The sequence below is a fragment of the Lonchura striata genome, chromosome 5 (genome assembly GCF_046129695.1).
Source record: "Lonchura striata isolate bLonStr1 chromosome 5, bLonStr1.mat, whole genome shotgun sequence".
In the NCBI taxonomy this organism is placed as follows: Eukaryota; Metazoa; Chordata; class Aves; order Passeriformes; family Estrildidae; genus Lonchura; species Lonchura striata.
In genome coordinates, this window is record NC_134607.1 from 6,146,410 (window position 1) to 6,164,599 (window position 18,190).

Below are 18,190 nucleotides of genomic sequence, written 5' to 3' on the forward strand. Positions count from 1 at the left end.
ATTTGTCCCACAACTGCTCTGCCCTGCTGCATAGCCTGTAATAGCACAAGTCCTGGGGACTTGAAATTTGTAATGCAGGATGTAATTGGGCTCTAGATTGTATTAGGAGATTGACATAACATGTTTGGTGCTGTTAAGTTGTCCTTCAGCTGTTTAACACTAGTCCTAACTTCCTTTCAGATGCAGACAGTTCAGATCTGTGGCAGAGAGCCCCAGTCCTGGGTGAGGGTGTTGCCATGATCAGGTCAGTCATTGTTTGCATTTGCAGGGGAAGCCTAAATGCTGACTGTGTTACAGCAGTGTTCTTTACCTTTATTTTTAGGAGGTCCAGGCAGATAGCAGCAGTCAAGGCCCTGTGTGCCTGGTGAGCAGTGGACAAAAGCAGTTGGTTTTGCTCAGCTTTTATTTTTTGGTGGAACTGTAAGCTTCCATTGTTGTTTGTGTGCTTTAGGGAATCCACTCAGTGTACTCATACCTCTGTCTCCAACTGGCTGATGGACCGGGTTTCATGCACATGTGGTCTTGCCAGAAGCATTACAGGACCCTGTGACAGAGCCTTCCAATTTTGCATTTCAAGGTCCCCTCCTGGTAACCCACAGGAATGGGCAAGGAGTTGTGGTGAGGCAGGGAAGAGGAGCGAGGGTACCCTCAAGTTGCAGCAATGCCATGTCACCTTGTCTGCCCTTAACCTAGGTGTGCCTTGAGATGACGGTGTCAGAATCCAAGCGCGCCTGAGGTGTGTGGCCCAAGACTTCTTGGGAGACGGTGAGTAGCAGAATTGTCAGGTTCTGGCCCATGTGCTGTTAAGGCAGTGCACTGATGTTTGGTTTTCTTTCTCTTGGCAGAGCAAGAGATAACAACACCCTGGTGACAACTGGAACTTCCCAGACAGGCACGAGGCCTCGTTCTGCACCTGATGGGGATTTGCATCCCCAGATATGTGCAAGATAAGTGCAGGGCTACAACCCACAGAGGGAATGGAAGAGAGGTGCTGGGTTGGGACCCCCCAGGAGGGGTTTTTGAGTCAGTTTTGGAAATGGGGATGTCCAAGAAGCATCTCCTAAGGCCACCAGAGGGAAAGTGTCTGTTTTGATCAAAGTGCTGAGATACACAGGGCAGAGCAGTTCTGGTGTGTGTCCTGTCACTTGTTTCTGGTGCACTCTGTGTTCCTTGGGTCTCAGTCCTTTCTTCTCCTCAAAAGCTCTCTCTCCCTGTCCTGTGTCACGGGTGTCTGCACATGTTATCCCACAGCTGCTCTGCCCTGCTGTATAGACTGTAATAGCACAAGTCCTGGGGACTTGAAATTTGTAATGCAGGATGTAGTTGGGCTCTAGATTGTATTAGGAGATTGACATAACATGTTTGGTGCTGTTAAGTTGTCCTGCAGCTGTTTAACACTAGTCCTAACTTCCTTTCAGATGCAGACAGTTCAGATCCGTGGCAGAGAGCCCCAGTCCTGGGGTGAGGGTGTTGCCCTGAGCAGGTCAGTCATTTTTTACATTTGCAGGGGAAGCCTAAATGGTGACTGTGTTACAGCAGTGTTCTTTGCCTTTATTTTTAGGAGGTCCAGGCAGATAGCAGCAGTCAAGGCCCTGTGTGCCAGGTGAGCAGTGGACAGAAGGAGTTGTTCTGGCTCAGATCTCAATTTCTGGTGCAATTCTAAGCATCCACTCTTGGTTTCTTTGTTTTCTTTTAGGCAGTCTTCTTGCAAGATATCTCTGGTCCGGATGTCGAAGGCCAGGTGGGTGCAAGCGTAAGGTCTGGGTGGGTGTGCTTTTCAGGGCAGGGGGATGTTGTTTTCACAGAATCTCGGTGTGGGTTTTTTTGCTTTGTTTTTTTGCAGGTGCTGTCGCTGCCCTAGCTGTGTGAAGGAACAGAGGCGAGCGGGTGAGTTGGCATTTTGGCACGGTGACTCACAGGTGACCCTTATGCAGCAGCATGCTAAGTGTGTACTTTTTGTTTTTCAGGTATCCTCCAGGCAGCCTGTGGAGTCAAATGGAGACTTCAGGTGAGCTGGGGCAGCGGTGTGTCGGAGTTTCAGGGATTCCTCTTTTCGTGGGCACTAGTTGCATTTTCTGTTTTGTCTTAGGTACCCTGAGGAGGAGCGTAGCTGAAGTTTGGAAACGGCAGCACCGAAGCGGATGTACAGAACATCTCGCCGTTCACATCCAACTGACATGGGATTCCATCCGGTTGTCTTGCAAAAGCTAAGTGCTGGGGCCAGTAGGTGGGAGATGGGGGAAAAACCTTCACTATCACAGGAGGCTATTTGATGTTAGCTTGGAGAAGAGGCCCATAGTGGGATGGGCCCCTCGGGAGCAAAGGGAGAGGGTTTCTCCTCAGCCCCCCCAGAGTCTTCGCTGGGCAGGGCAGTTCCGATCCCTCTCCGCGTTCTCGTGACGTTCGCATCGGCGGCCTTCTTTGACTCTTGACGTTGTCGTGGATCTTTTCACCATAGGAGCCCGCCTTCATGTCTGGAGCTATAGCTACAGTCACCCTGTAGTCATTTCTTCCTTCTCTAGGCCTACTGAGCTTCTTAGGCTTTCTCTTAAGTGCTTTGGCACTAACATCTTGAAAGGAGTTACATGTCATCTTCAAGTGCTACTGCCCTAGGGCTTTCTTTTCTTTGGCATCATCAGCCCATGGCTCATCTTGGGCTAAGAATCTTGGGTCCATAAGGTGAAATTGCCAGGCAGTTTCCACTTACGTCCGTGTTCGCGTTGTCTGTGTCTTAGGCCTTTGTTACATCTCCATGCTTTAGCAGCATCATTTTGTGCTGTATTGGCCATATTTTGCTCACGTACCTTCCCAGATATCAATTATTCTGGCACCTTTACACATTTACTTTTTGGGACCAGAAGATGTACACGAGATGTTCTCATCCATCTTCATTCTCAGTTTTGGTAGCCCTTCTCTTGGACTTCCGTACGGATCTTATTAGCCCTTCATCACCTGACCACAGTAGTTCCGTAGCATCTGCCTTCTCAAAGGATATAGGGCTCAAAAATTAGTCTTCTGGAGAATTATATCAAGTCCTCACTTATCTTGTATCTCTGTCGGCTTATGTCGTATGCACTTTTGTTGCGCCTACCTGTGTCGGCTTCTATTGTTTGTGCTTATACTGTATGTACCTACGATGGCTTATGTTGTTTGTGCTTATACTGTATGTACCTACGATGGCTTATGTTGTATGCACCTCTGTTGTGCCAATTGTGATCGGAGCTGCCTTGCCCGGGCACGTAGTCACGCTCAGGTAGAGCAGTTATAAAGCTTTGCCGTTCATCTGTTCTCTACGGGCTTTGGGGTACAACACTGATGGGCCCAGAGTTGGTATAGCTCCTAGCTCTCAGATAGTCAGTCACTGACCGCCTCCCCTTGTCTCGTAGGTCCCCGGGTCCCTACAGAATTTCCTGGAATCTACCATTTGACACGGAGGTCCTGCGGTCAGAAGAAGCGTTTAAGCATATTCTTCAGTGCAGCGTTTCACGTAAGGGTGGCAGCCAGCGTGTCAGCAGAAGAATGTGTGAGAGTGTGACTGTCTGTGTCTGTCTGTGAGAGTTTGTGTGTGCTTGTGTCTGCAGCTGTGTGTGTGTGTGTGTGTGTGTGGAGCAGTTCCAACCTTGTGTGTATGGCCTTTGCCTTTCAGGGGGGGTTTTCATCAGGCAGGAGGATTTTTTGGGAGTCTCTGGAGCGAGTTGCCGTGAATGTGAGTTTGTGCGTAACGCGAAGGGGGCGTGCACGTCGGCGGAGCGTTTTGCGCCGTTTTTGTTCCGGGTGCGTCATAACAATAAAAGCGTTGTGGACTTTTCTGAAATGGAGACACGGTTATATTGTGTCAATATGTATTTTCCTTGTAATACATTATATTGTTCTGTCTTTGCAGGTGTTCCTGTCTTTTGATGTATTTTGCTGTATGTAAATTGGACTTGTACTTGTGTGCCTAGGTATGATGTATTCTTTGTTGTATTTGTCTCTGTACTTGCATTTGTATGCATTGTTTCCCTGTGTATTGCTGAAGTTTAAATTAAAGAAATAAAGATTAATCAGCCCTAATTATGATACCTCTTACCCTCTGCCCTGCCCACCATTTGTCTCCTGTCTTTCTTTGGTGTGGTTGAATCAAATCATTTTCACCCTATTTCTCCCTTTGCCTCTTACTTTCCTCTTTAGTCTATTCCTCACTTTATCCTTCCATGTCTAACTCTTTCTCTTTGTCTCTGGCTGTGTTTTCCTTTGTTTCCATTTCTAACACATCTCTATGTTTCTCTAACCCTATTTCCTTCTCACCCTATTTTCTTCCATTCCTCTACATGTATTTCCCCATGTCTCTTTGTCTCTTTCAATCTAGGTTTCACTATGATTTCTTCTTTTTTTTCTCTTTGTCAGCCTTTGTCTTTCTAACACTTGCTATCATTTTCTTCGTCTATGACCCTTTTTCCTTTTCTGTCCAACTTTAATTTTTTGTGTTTGTAACTCTCTATTTCTTTCTCTCTTGAACCCTACCTTTTATTCTGTCTCTCCATTTGTTTTCCTGTAGGTTTTCAGCTCTATTTCTTCTTTTTCTTGTCTCTCTATTTCCTTTTCTCTTTCATTTCAAGTGCTTCCTTTTCTGTTTGTCTTTCACTCTTTTTCTCTTTACCCGTCTTTCTTTTGCCATTCTCTTTCCAATCTGTCTTTTTTTGGTTTTTCTATTTATCTCTCTTTTGTTTTTCTTGCTCTGTTTTCTTCTTACTCTCTCCTCTTCCTTTTCTTCTTCTCACTCTTTCTTCTCCGTCTCCTCTTCACTCTCTCTTCTTCCTCTCACTCTCTTCTCTCACTCTCCTTCTCCTCACTCTCTCCTCTTCTTCTCACTCCTCTTCCTCCTCTCTTCTTCTCACTCTCTCCTCTTCCTCCTCTCTCTTTTCTTCTCACTCTCTCCTTCTCACTATCTCCTCTTCCTCTTCTCACTTTCTCTTCTTCCTCTCTCCTCTTCTTCTTCACACTCTCCTCTTCTTCTTCACACTCTCCTCTTCTTCTCACACTCCTCTTCTTCTCTCCTCTCCTCTTCTTCTCTCTATCCTCTTCTTCATCTCTCCTCTTCTTCTTCACACTCTCTCCTCTTCTTCACACTCTCTCCTCTTCTTCTCACACTCTCCTCTTCTTCTGTCTCTCCTCTTCTTCTCTCCTCTTCTTCTCTCTCTCCTCTTCTTCATCTCACTCTCTCCTCTTCCTCCTTTCTCCTCACTCTCTCCTCTTCTTCTCACGCTCTCTTCCTTTCACTCTCTCCTCTTCTCAGTCTCTTCTCCTTGCTCTCTCCTCTTCTTCTCACTCTCTCTTCTTCCTCCTCTCTCTTCTTCTCACTTTCTCTTCTTCCTCCTCTTCTTCTTCTCACTCTCTCCTCTTCTTCTCAGTCTTGTCTCTTCTCCTTGCTCTCTCTTCTTCTCACTCCTCTTCCTCCTCTCTCCTCTTCTTCTTCTAACTCCTTCTTCTTCTCCCTTTCTCCTCTTCTTCTTCTTCTCACTTTCTCCTCTTCCTCTTCTTCTTCTCACTTTCTCCTCTTCCTCTTCTTCCTCTCACTCTCTCCTCTTCTTCTCTTTACTCTTCTTCTCTCCTTCTCACTCTCCTTTTCTTCTCACTCCTCTTCCTCCTCTCTTCTCTGCTTCCTCTTCTCACTCTCTCCTCTTCTCACTTTCTCCTCTTCCTCCTCTCTCCTCTTCTTCTTCTCACTCTCTCCTCTTCTTCTTCTCAGTCTCTTCATCTCTCTCTCTCCTTTTCTTCTCACTCCTCTTCCTCCTCTCTCTTCTTCTCATTCTCTCCTCTTCCTCCTCTCTCTTCTTCTTCTCACTCTCTCCTCTCCTCTTTTTCTCACACTCTCCTCCTCTTCTCACTCTCTCCTTCACACACTCTCTTCATCTCTCGCTCCTTCTCACTCTCTCCTCTTCCTCTTCTCTCTTCTTCTCACTTTCTCCTCTTCCTCATCTCTCCTCTTCTTCCTTCTCTGTCCTCCTCTTGTTCTCATTTTCTCCACTTCCTCCTCTCTCCTCTTCTTCACTCACTCTCTCCTCTTCTTCTCACTCTCTCCTTTTCCTCCTCTCTCTTCTTCTTCTCAGTCTCTCATCTTCTTCTCACACTCTCTTCATCATATCTCTCTCACCTTTTTTTTTCACTCTCCTCTTCCTCCTCTCTCCTCCTCTTTTCTCACTTTCTCCTCTTCCTCCTCTGTCCTTCTCACTTGCTTCTCTTCCTCCTCTCTCCTTCTCACTCTCTCCTCTTCTTCCTCTCACTTACTCCTCTTCCTCCTCTCTTCTTCTTATCACTCTCTCTTCTTCTACTCACACTCTCTTCTTTCTCTTGCTCTCTCCTTCTCAGTCTCTTCTCCTCACTCTTCTTCTCACACTCTCATCTTGATCACTCTCTCCTTTTCTTCTCACTCTCTCCTTTTCTTCTCTCTCCTCTTCTCTCCCTCTTCTTCTTCCTCTCACTCTATCCTTTTCTTCTCACACTCTTCTCTTCTTCATGTCACTCTCTCCTTTTCTTCTCACTTTCTCCTCTTCCTCCTCTCTCCTCGCTTTCTCCTCTTTCTCCTCTCTCTTCTTCTTCCTCTTACTCTCTCCTTCTCACTCTCTCCTCTTCTTCATCTCATTCCCTCTTTTTCTTCTCCCTTTCTCCTCTTCCTCCTCTCTCCTCTTTTTCTTCTCTCTCCTCTTCTTCTTGCTCACTCCTTTTCACTCTCTCCTCTTCCTCCTCTCTCTTTCCTTTCTCTCACTTACTCCTCTTCCTCCTCTCTTCTTCCTCTCAGTCTCTCTTCTTCTCACACTCTCTTCTTCATCTCTCTAATTTTCTTCTCACTCTCTCCTTTTCTTCATCTCACTCCTTTTCTTCATCTCACTCCTTTTCTTCTCACTCTCTCCTCTTCTTCCTCTTATTTACTCCTCTTCGTCCTCTCTCTTCTTCTCACTCTCTCCTCTCCTCACACTCTCTTCTTCATATCTCTCTCCTTTTCTCACTCTCTCCTCTTTGTCCTCTGTCCTTCTCTTCTTCCACTTTCTCCTCTTCTTCTTCTCTCTCTCTCTTCTTCTTCTCACTCTCTCCCCCTCTTTCTCTTTTTTTCTTCCTTTCTAAACTTAGAATAAAAACACAGCAGTAGAAGTTACCATGCTCCTAGGAATTAAAAAAAAAAAAACAAACAACCTTTAAAAATAAAAGTTTCTACTCCCTGGGAATATAAAAATAAAAATTTTTACTCCCAGGGAGGATCAAATTTTCTACTGCTGCCCTTGACAATATTTTTTTTCTTCTTTTATATATATATATATAGGGGGTGTAGGGGAGGGGTCTATCTGGAGGCTGCACTCCCACCCTGAATCCTCCCTCTACCCTAACCCCTCCCCTGACCCACCCTCCACCCCTTCCCCCACTGCCTGATGCTGCCCGTCACCCCTCCCCTGACCCCAACCTTTGACTTTGACCCTTGATCTTTTGACCTTTTGTTTATAGAAAGGGCTTTTTTATTGTTTTTATTTAGTTACAGGTAGGGCTTTAATGGAAAAAGTATGAATTTACATTTTATTTTTATATAGTTTGATATATGGAAATACATATTCAATGTATACAGATATATATATAAAAATATAAAATAGAAATAAAAATAGTATTAGGAAGAGATAGGCTATAAATAACACCATACATCAATCTACATTTAAAATGTAAATTTGACTATAAATGCGAAAAATAGAAATAAATTTAAACTGTGTTTAAATAAAGGGTTTTTTTAAAGGATTTTTACTTGGATAGAGGCAGGGTTTTATTTTAAGCAATATAAACCTTTTAGAAATCTAACTATAGAAATATCTAAGCAATCTATTAAGATATGTATAAAAATATAAAATAAAATATAATAGGAATAAATATAAGAAATTATGAAAATACAATTATACATCAATATAAATTATTAATCCGAATGTGAATATAAATATGAAAAATACAAAAATAAAGCCTATTGAAATGCAGTTTAAGAGGAAAGGTTTGTTCTTTCGGTTCCTGTGGGGTCAGAGGCAGGTTTTTGTTCCGTTCTTTCCCGCGCGGATGCTTTGGGGCATTCGCTGCTGACGGCGCAGTGCTGCCGCCTTGTGGACACAGGGCGGTACTGCAGCCTCACCGCCGCCCTCTTGGGAGTGGCTTGGCGCGAACTCGCTTGAAAAGTGCTGCCGCCTTGTGGACACAGAGCGGTACTGCAGCCCCACCGCCGTCCTCTTGGGAGTGCCTTGGCGCGGACTCGCTTGAAAAGTGCTGCCGCCTTGTGGACAAAGGGCGGTACTGCAGCGCCACCGCCCACGGCCGCCCTCTTGGGAGCGGCTTGGCGCGAACTCGCTTGAAAAGTGCTGCCGCCTTGTGGACACAGGGCGGTACTGCAACCCGGCCGCCCTCTTGGGAGTGGCTTGGCGTGGACTCGCTTGAAAAGTGCTGCCGCCTTGTGGACACAGGGCGGTACTGCAACCCCGCCACCCACGGCCGCCCTCTTGGGAGTGGCTTGGCGCGAACTCGCTTGAAAAGTGCTGCCGCCTTGTGGACACAGGGCGGTACTGCAGCCCAGCCGCCCTCTTGGGTGTGGCTTGGCACGGACTCGATTGAAAAGTGCTGCCGACTTGTGGGCACAGGGCGGTACTGCAGCTCCGCCGCCTGCAGCTGCCCTCTTGGGAGTGGCTTGGCGCGGACTCGCTTGAAAAGTGCTGCCGCCTTGTGGACAAAGGCCGGTACTGCGGCCCCGCCGCTCGCAGCCGCCCTCTTGGGAGTGGCTTGGCGCGGACTCGCTTGAAAAGTGCTGCCGCCTTGTGGAAAAAGGGCGGTACTGCGGCCCCGCCTCTCACAGCCGCCCTCTTGGGAGTGGCTTGGCGTGGACTCGCTTGAAAAGTGCTGCCGCCTTGTGGACAAAGGCCGGTACTGCAGCCCGACCGCCCTCTTGGGAGTGCCTTGGCGCGGACTCGCTTGAAAAGTGCTGCCGCCTTGTGGACACAAGGCAGTAGTGCAGCCGCTCTGCCCGCAGCCGCACTCTTGGGAGTGCCTTGGCGCGGACTTGCTTGAAAATTGCTGCTGCCTTGTGGACACAGGGCGGTACTGCGGCCCCGCCGCCCGCAGCTGCCCTCTTAGGAGTGGCTTGGCGTGGACTCGCTTGAAAAGTGCTGCCGCCTTGTGGACAAAGGCCGGTACTGCAGCCCGGCCGCCCTCTTGGGAGTGGCTTGGCGCGGACTCGCTTGAAAAGTGCTGCCGCCTTGTGGACACAAGGCAGTAGTGCAGCCGCTCTGCCCGCAGCCGCACTCTTGGGTGTGGCTTGGCGCGGACTCCCTTGAAAAGTGCTGCCGCCTTGTGGGCACAGGGCGGTACTGCAACCCCGCCGCCCACGGCCGCCCTCTTGGGAGTGGCTTGGCGCAGACTCGCTTGGAAAGTGCTGCCGCCCTGTGGACACAGGGCGGTACTGCAGCCCGGCCGCCCTCTTGGGAGTGGCTTGGCGCGGACTCGCTTGAAAAGTGCTGCCGCCTTGTGGGCACAGGGCGGTACTGCAGCCCCCCAGCCAGCGCCCGGCAAAATCACCGAGACGAGGCGAGGGGCGGCAGCGAGCGGCGAGCGGGGCGATGTCTGTGAGTGAGGGGAGGGCTGGAGGCGGCTCCGCGGCGGCGCCGGATTAGGATGGCAGCGGCGAGGGAGGCTTTCTGTCCCGTTCCGGCCGCCGTCCGTACCGGAACGCTTTGTGCCTTTCTGTCCCTCGCCGGCCGCCGTCCCCCACGTGTCGGGAGCCCGGCGCCGCCGTGATGGCGGCGGGCGGTGGGACCGGGCTCGGGCGGCTCTGGAGGCGCTGCTGGAGGTGGGATTCGGGGCCCGGCGCGCTGAGGGCGGCGGCACCGGGGGGACAGCGGGGAGGGCGGGCGGGAGCAGCCGGAGGGGACCCGGCACCGGGATGGGATTGGGGGGGGGCGGGACAGCACGCACGGAGCCCCGGGACGTGAATGTGGATGGGGCGGCCCCGGAGCCCCCGGGACCCCAAAACGCCACCGAGACCCCCAAAAAACCCCCCGGGACCCCTCAGAACCCTCTGGGACCCCCCAAAAATAACCGGGAGCCCCCCGGTCCCGCAGGGCGAAGGCGCTGGCGCTGACCGGGAACCGGGGAGTGGAGCCGGCCATGGACTGGTGAGGGGGGACCCCAAGAACACTCCCGGCACCCCCAAAAATACCCGGCGGGATCCCCCAAAAACAGCCCCGGGACCGCCAAAAACAGCCTCGGGAACCCAAAAATTCCCTTCAGGACCCCAACCCCCCCCCAGGACCCCCAAAATTCCTCCCAAAAACCCCTTGAAACCTCCAAACTTCTCCCCAGGACTCCAAAGCCCTCCCTGGGACGCCCAAAATTCTCTTTGGGACCCCAAAACTCCCCCTGGGACCTCCAAATTTCCCTTTAGGACCCCTGAAATTCCTCCTGGGACCCCCAAAACCCCCTGAGACCCCAAAAGTCCTCCTGGGATGCCCCAAAGACCTTCCAGAACCCCCCAGAACCCCCTCCAATTTTGGGTCCCCCCCCGATTCGGGGTTCCCCCCGGTTTTTGGGTCCCCAGGCTGGTGGCTCATGAGGACGACCCCGACTCGGACCCCGAACTCCCCCCGGGTTTGGGGGCGCCGCCCGCGGGCCTGGGGGGGCCCCGGCAGCCGCCGGCCCCCGAGGACGAGACCCAGAAGTGAATTTTGGGGGTCGGGGGGGAATTTGGGGGTTGGGGAGGAAAATTTGGGGTATGAGGAGCTCAGGGATATTTTGGGGTTCAGAGTGGTTAATTTGGGGTTTCAGGGTGTTTATGGGCAGGGTTTTCGGGTATTCTCGGGAGGGCTTTGGGGTATTCTTTGGTGGGTTTTAGGATATTTTTGGGTGGATTTTTTGGGGTATTTTTGGGAGGGTTTTGGGCTGGTTTTGGGGCATTTTATGGTGAGTTTTTTGGATATTTTTAGGAGGGTTTGGGTAGTTTTGGGTGGGTTTTTTGGGGGCATTTAGGACGATTTTGGGGTATTTTTGGGTGGGTTTTGGGCTGAAGGCGGCTCAGCGGCGGCGCTGGAGAAGGATGGCAGCGGCGAGGGGGGCCCGGCGGGGCCCTGCCTTTGCCAGCCCCTCCTGCCGCCCTCCTTGGAATGGTTTGGGGCAGTATGGGGTTATTGAGGTAGGAGTAATTATTTTGTTGTTGTTGATTTAATGTGGGGTTTTTTTGTTTGTTTGTTTGTTGTTGTCGTTTGATGTATTTGGTTTGTAGAGCAGGAACTGTAGACAGAATCCTGCAGAAGTAATATGGAATTTGTCCTCCCAAAACCCGCCCGGCTTCCAACCACTTTCAGCACGTGGTCTTCCTTAGCAGCACATGGTTCCCCCACACTTGGGAGCCGGTGCACTCTACTTTTCTCTCCTCCTTTGCTGACAGATCCTGCTGAGGCTGAGGACAAAGCCCTACCCCTACACGGACAAGGCAGCAGACCTGGTTCGGGAAGCCAGCGTGCTCCAGGCTGCTCCAGGACTCTGATCAAACATCAGCATCCCCGTCTCTCACGTTGATGGTACGTGGTAACCCCTTAAGAACAGAATTCCACCTTTTCTAACCCTAAGCAGCAAACTGGGGATGGATAACTCTAGAAATCCTGTCATGTAAGGACCTCCAGGATTCAGCCCTCCATGTGTCCTTGGTATCAGAGGTTGGAATTGCAGAGTTGCCACTTTACCCCCAGACGTAATTTTTGATGTGGTTGTGCCACTTTAACAGTATTTGAAATCTCTCTTCGTGTTCTTGCAGCAGCATTTTCGAAGCACAGTGGAAATCTAGCCCTTCTGCCGGGAGCGGTTCACAGATTCGTGGAATCCCAGAAGGGTTTGGATGGGAAGGCACCTTTTTTTAAAGCTCGTCCCGTTCCAGCCCCTGCCATGGGCAGGGACACCTTCCACCATGCCAGGGTGCTCTAAGCCCTGTCCAGCCTGGCCTTGGACACTTCCAGGGATCCGGGGGCAGCCACAGCTTCTGTGTGCAACCTGTGCTGAGGTGCCCTGAGGAAATGTGTGAGCCGGAGGGAGCCGGGGCCGGGCGGAGGGAGCCGAGCTGTGGGAGTGGGCGAATGGAGGCGGGAGCGGGCGGGACTAGGCGAGCGTGGGCGAAAGCGGCCGAAAGGGGCCGAGGAGGCGAGCGGAGCCGAGCTTTGCCGAGTTCAGCCGAGGCGAGCCGAGCTTTGCCGAAGAGGCGAATGGAGGCGAATGCGGCCGGAAATAGCCGAGCGTGGCCGAAAGTAGCCGAAGCTGGCCGAGGAGGCGAGTCCAGCCGAACGGAGCCGAGCTCTGCCGAGCGCAGCAGCCCGGGCGGGGCTGAGCCGGGGCGGAGCCGGGGCGCCGGGAGGATCCCCTCCTGTCCCTCTCTCTCCCGCTCCATGCTCCTGCCCGTGTTCAGTTACCTCTCTTTCCCCCGTTTCCGTGTCCCCCCCAAACCCGGCTCCTTCCTGTCCTGTCCTGTCCCTGCCCCGCTGCTCCGTTCCATTCCCCCTCTCGGTGGTGTGAGATGAGATTTGAGCCCTTTCTGACACCCACGCGTGCTCTTTGTGTTGTCAAATCCCGCGTGTGAGCCAGAAGCTCTCCCTGCCTATTTTGCAGGTGGATGTGCCATTCAAAGCCCTGGAGGCAGGGCTGAGCACCGGCGAGCCGCGCGTGGCTGCTCTGCACAGGGGGCGTGGCAGGAAACACTCGCTGAGTGCCGGAGGAGCGAACGGGAGCCTTGGCCCTGCCATCCTCTGGGATCTGCGGGGACACTGCAAGCACTGGCAAAGAGCCGAGAGCCATGGGAGCAGCGCTGAGCGAGGCTGTGTCCCAGCCAAGGAGTTCCTCCTGTGTCCCTTAAGAGGATACCCCAGGGCTGGTTTTCTGCATCAAGACTTCTGATCAGACCATCTGTAGACCTCTGGCTTAATGTAAATATTTATTTATATGTTTGTCTCTGACAGCAAAGCACGTATCTCCTGACTTCCCTGCTATTCAGTATCTGCTGAACTGGCTGTGCATTTTTCCTAAGCTAAGGAAAACCCTCCCTCTGATTCTGTAATTTCCAAAGGAGCAGCATTGAGTCACTTATGTTTTTCTTGTCTCCATAACTTTAGCTTGACTCGTGCTCAAGGACAGGAATGACTCAAGAACTGTATGTGGTGAATTGTTAGTTTGGCGGGGGTTTTTGCAAATTCAGGGCTAAAATGTGATGTAAGAAAAGGCTTTTATTGCAGCAGTTAGATTTTTGCAGCATGGCAGATTTTCAAGCCTCTAAGTAAATCACTTCATTCAGATTTAAACTCTCTTGAAATATGCTTGATATGTTTTGGGGTTTTTTTCATTGTTATGCTACTTTTCGTTTTGGTTTGATTTGGCTTTCTTTTTTGCCTGGCGTGGGAAAATTTTACAGCTCTCACTTTTTTCTTCTCCAGTTGAGTATAGTGTTACCTTCTTAATTCAAAAACCATTTGCTGTATGGAAAAAGCACCTTGCCTTTGTGAAGGGCCAGGTGGGAACTGTTTTAATGGCCAGTGGCACAGCCCTGTAGCACACAATTCCCAGGAAGTGGGGAGCCCTCTGCCAGGCAGAGCCACCTGGCCAGGTTCCTGCGGGTGCTGCTGCTGTACCCGGCTGATGAGGTGAGAAGCAGCTTGGCTTTATTGCCAAAATAAAACTCACCCGTTTTCCTATGAATCCCAGCAAAGTGGTCCCAAAGGCTCTGTCACTCAGTCTCTGCTTCCATTGGTGTGGAGAGGCTGGATCCCAGTTATCACCCCAGCAGTGCCCCTGCCTCCCTTTTCCCCACTTTTCTGTTCCAGTCGTGCGAAATATTCAGGCTTTGTTTTCTTCCCCCTGCGGTTCACTGCAGATCCCAGAAAACCCACAGGAGGGAAGATCATTCCTTGTGCTTCCGCCTCCAGGTGAGAGAGGAGATGGTCACATCCTAGGAGCCTGATTTTGGAATGTTTTCTGGAATTGGCCCAGTGGCTTTTACTTCTGGGGTTCCTGGAGTCTGTCCGTGGCAGGTCCAGCCCGTGCTTCAACTGAGAGCCCTCAGTCCGCAGGGAAATGAACCTTTGGGGAAGTTCTTACAGCTCTGCTTAGTGCTTTATGAATGGTGATGATTTTCTGGAAGTAGGCTGTCCATTCTGACCCTTTTTCTTCCCTCTCCCTGCAGACTGTACCTGCTGAGAGGCTGAGGTGAGACCAGGATCTGTAAAATCCCTGACTCTCCGTGTTTTCCCGAGGCTGAAGCCGTGTTTGCTGTCAGTGACGACAGGGTGGGAGATGCTAAACACTGAAAACTTTGGGGTTTTTCCCCTGAACTCCCCAAGACTCTCTGCAGCTGTGCCCTGTCTATCTCTTGAAAGAGTTTCTGGATTTACAAAGGTTTTTACATTCTGCAATATTTATCTATAACTCGATTAAAAAGAATCCTACTGTATCAATGTGGTGTTGATTACTTTGTTTGAGTCGGTTAATTAAAGCGAATTGTTGGTAAGGGGTTTGAGCATCCCTTAGTTGGAGCTGGCAGCTCTTATTTAATTTCTCTTCATTCCTTTAATTTCTTTCAATTATTTCTTAAGCCATTACTGCAATTAGGATGCACGGTAAGGACAAGAGCATTTCTGCCCTGCTGGATTGGGAAATCCGAGCCCAATTCCTTGGAGAGATTGAGGGGATGGGGATCTGTGCCTCAAGCTGGGTTTTGACAGTGGGAATTTGGTGAGGAAGGAAGAGGAGAGATCCCACGGAAAGTGGCTGAGGCCAGTTCCGCTGGCTTTGGGTGCTCCTACCCCCGAGAAAATCATCCTGGCTGAAGGGAGCTGGAAGAAGCCAGGGGGCTGCGCCGGGGGCTGTGCAGGGACCCCAAACCCTGGTCAGGGGCGCTGGGCAGTGCCAGCTGCAGAGGAACGCTGCAGAGGGGCTGCGCTGGAGCCCCTCAGCTTCCATGCAGAGATGCTGGCACTGCGGGGCTTTCGGGACACTGCCGAGAGGCTCCGCTGCCAGAGCCGGGGAGTTCTCCCGTTCTTTTCTGTCGTGCTGGGCACCTGGCAAGTCCTTCGAGCCCCGCAGGCTGCCAGTGCCAGCGGAGCAGCTGGAATCACAGACGGTCACACAGAAACCGGGCTGGGAGAGCAAATGAGCTCTTCCATGTTGTTTTTCACAACGCGTTTTGGATTTATACCAGAATCTCTTCTCTCCCCTCAGACCCCGTACCCCTGACTTTTGAGTTTTCTCACAGAAATGTCTCGGCCTGCACCGGGAAAAAGAAAATTCCCTGGCACGGCGGGGAGCGGCGGGGTTTGGGGGTGCTGGGGCGGCACGGGGGTCCCCGCGCCCCGGCCGGTCTCGGTCAGCCCCGGGAAATCGCCGCCGCCGCCGGCTCGGCCCCGGCGCCGCCCCGGTGCTCCGGCCCGAGAGAGACCCCGACCCGCCCGCCGGGGCAGAGGCGGCACCGCCGGGAGCCGAAGCGGCAGCCCCGGGCCCATCCCGGCGGGCCGGGAGCGATGGCCCCGCCTCCATCCCGGGCGGGCCGGAGCCTCAGGGGCGGGGCCGGGCCGGAGCCTCAGGGGCGGGGCCGGCGCTGGCTCAGGTGCGCGGGACCGCGGGGCACCTGCGTGGGGTGGGGCCGAGCTTATTTAAGTGCCGGGAATCGCTGCAGCCGCCATTTGCTCACTCGGAGCGCAGTGAGGGTGGTGGGTTCTGTGCGGGCTCCGCAGCTTCGCCCTTCTCTCCTTCCCCCCCTTTACTCTTCCTTCCTCCTGCTCCCATTCCCCTTCTTTCCCTGCCTTTCCCCCGTTTTCCTCTCCTCCCCAAAGCCGACTGCTTTCGCTCCCCTTTTGTGCCCCCTTCTACTCTTCCTTCCTTCTGCTCCTATTCCCCTTCTTTGTCTTCCTCCTTTTCCTTCTCGTCCCATTTCGGCCTCCCCTCCCGTCCCACCATCTACCCTTCCTTCCTTCTCTCCATATTTCTGTTTTTTCTCCCCTAAACCCACTCTCCCTCCTCCCCCAAATGCGACCCCCCCACTCGTCCCTCACCTGTCCCTGCCCCGCTGCTCCGTTCCATTCCCTCTCTCTTCCCTCCTCTGTCCCGTCCCTCTTTCCCCCTGCCGGTCTTTCCCTTCCCCGCCCGCTTTCCTCGCAGCCCGACCTCCCTCCCCACCTTCCCGCATGCTCCGCTCTGCTCCCCTGTTCTCGTTCCCCATTCCCCTTTTCCTTCTTTCCTCGCAGCCGCGGGGCTCGGGGCGCCGCAGAATAAAGCCCAGAGGGCCGGAGCCGGCGCCCCCCGCCCTCGCTGGGGTCCCCACACGGGGCCGGAGCCGCTCTGCGGGTCCCCCCATTGCAGTCTAATACACGGCCCGACACTGCCGGGGTGCGGCTTTCCCGACATCACACTGGGGGTCGGGCTGGGGGTCGGGAGGGGGTCCTGGGGGGAGGAGGGTGGGGGGGTTAGGAAGGGCCCCCTCCGGAGGAGGGGGTCCCGGGGGGGGGGGGGGCCAGGGTGGGCCCCCTCCGGAGGAGGGGGTCCGGGGGAGGGGGGCGGGGTGGAGGGGGGTCTTCCCCCCTCCAGCCCCGCCCCCTCTCCGGGACCCCCTTCTCCGGACCGGGACCCGGGGGGAGGAGTGGGGGGGGGTGGGGGGTGGGGGGGGGGGGTAGCAGAGGGGGTCACGTCACTCTGCGCCGTGAACAGAAATAAAAAAACACACGACCGGCGGTCCCCTCCAGCGCCCCCCCCCCCACCCCACCCCACACCCCCCCCACCCCACCCCCCCCCCCCCACCCCCCCCCACCCCCCCCACCCCCCCCCCACTCCTCCCCCCGGGTCCCGGTCCGGAGAAGGGGGTCCCGGAGAGGGGGCGGGGCTGGAGGGGGGAAGACCCCCCCTCCACCCCGCCCCCCTCCCCCGGACCCCCTCCTCCGGAGGGGGCCCACCCTGGCCCCCCCCCCCCCCGGGACCCCCTCCTCCGGAGGGGGCCCTTCCTAACCCCCCCACCCTCCTCCCCCCAGGACCCCCTCCCGACCCCCAGCCCGACCCCCAGTGTGATGTCGGGAAAGCCGCACCCCGGCAGTGTCGGGCCGTGTATTAGACTGCAATGGGGGGACCCGCAGAGCGGCTCCGGCCCCGTGTGGGGACCCCAGCGAGGGCGGGGGGCGCCGGCTCCGGCCCTCTGGGCTTTATTCTGCGGCGCCCCGAGCCCCGCGGCTGCGAGGAAAGAAGGAAAAGGGGAATGGGGAACGAGAACAGGGGAGCAGAGCGGCAGTCGAGGGGAAGGGGACGAGGACAGGGGGCCGGTGGGGAGAGGTCGGGGTGTGCAGGGCAGCTGGGGAGGGGCCTGGGGGGAGAGCCGGGTGAAGGAAAAGAAAGATTGAAGGCAGCTTTGGGGAAGGAGGCGGAATGTGTGGAGGGGGAAAGGCATCACGGAAAGGCGGCAGGAGGAACCGGGAGCGCGTGGGGGGGAGCAGGGGGAGGGGGCACGGGGGAGCCCGGCTGGGGAGGGAAGGAACAGGGACACGATGGAGGGACAGGATAGTGTAGGGGTGAGTAGGGGAATAGAGAGGGAGGACAAGGAAAGGGGTGTAGGGGGGCCCGCCCGGGAGGGAGGGAGGGGAGGGCTAGGGGGGAGAGGGAGGGGGGGGGGTTTGGGGGGGGGGGAGGGTGTAGGGGGTGGGGGAGGGGAGGAAAGGAGGGTAGATAGGAGAGGTACAGAGAAAAAGAAATACAAAAGAAAAGAAACGCGCAAGAAAAGCAAAAGAAACAGAGATATGGAGCCCGACCGGTCGTAACCTCCCGCTCCGAGCGCCCAGCACCAAATGGCTCCGCCGCGCTCGCCCCGCGGTTTAAATACCCGCGGCCCCGCCCCGCGCAGGCGCGCTGGGGCCCCCTGCACCTGTGCGCGCACCTGTGCTGGCCCCGCCCCCGGCCCCGCCCCCCGCCCGTAAATGGCGGCGGCTCCGCGCCCGCCCCGTGTTCTGTGTGGATGCTCGGACGGACTGCGGCGGGACCGGCGCTCGGAGCTCCGTGCGGGGATCGGATCGGGGCAGCTCCCGGCCTGCGCGGCGTCCGAGGCGCTCAGCTGAGATCGGGATCGGGATTTGGGTCCTGGGCCCGCCGGTGTCTGCTGGGGGAGCCGGGCAGAGCCGCTCCTTCCTCGGCGGGCAGG

The 18,190-nt window shown here is 54.2% G+C and overlaps 1 protein-coding gene across 3 annotated transcripts; it reads left to right on the plus strand.

Moving 5' to 3' along the window:
• Positions 1–173: 173 nt before the first annotated feature.
• LOC144246308 (uncharacterized) lies at positions 174–14,470 on the plus strand. Of its 3 annotated transcripts, XM_077783254.1 has the most exons (12): positions 174–364; positions 452–765; positions 846–892; positions 1,419–1,483; positions 1,562–1,603; positions 1,697–1,741; positions 1,844–1,887; positions 1,968–2,008; positions 2,090–3,487; positions 11,432–11,564; positions 11,798–12,953; positions 14,204–14,470. In XM_077783254.1, exons 4-9 carry the CDS (start codon positions 1,419–1,421, stop codon positions 2,096–2,098), a joined length of 246 nt encoding a protein of 81 aa, XP_077639380.1. In that variant the 5' UTR covers positions 174–364; positions 452–765; positions 846–892; the 3' UTR covers positions 2,099–3,487; positions 11,432–11,564; positions 11,798–12,953; positions 14,204–14,470. The 3 variants fall into 3 exon arrangements, 1 of the variants encoding a protein (XP_077639380.1); XR_013339986.1 differs by lacking the exons at positions 174–364; positions 452–765; positions 846–892; ... (4 more) ...; positions 1,968–2,008; positions 2,090–3,487 and adding exons at positions 9,587–9,838; positions 10,110–10,163 and having other exon boundaries at positions 12,640–12,953; XR_013339987.1 differs by lacking the exons at positions 174–364; positions 452–765; positions 846–892; ... (4 more) ...; positions 1,968–2,008; positions 2,090–3,487 and adding an exon at positions 9,587–9,838 and having other exon boundaries at positions 12,640–12,953.
• The last annotated feature ends 3,720 nt before the right edge of the window (positions 14,471–18,190 follow it).

Coding starts and splice junctions, on each gene's coding strand:
- LOC144246308 (XM_077783254.1), top strand. CDS start 1,419: ATGCAGACAGTTCAGATCCGTGGCAGAGAGCCCCAGTCCTGGGGTGAG. Junction 1,484..1,561: donor GAGGGTGTTGCCCTGAGCAG/GTCAGTCATTTT, acceptor CTTTATTTTTAG/GAGGTCCAGGCAGATAGCAG. Junction 1,604..1,696: donor GTCAAGGCCCTGTGTGCCAG/GTGAGCAGTGGA, acceptor GTTTTCTTTTAG/GCAGTCTTCTTGCAAGATAT.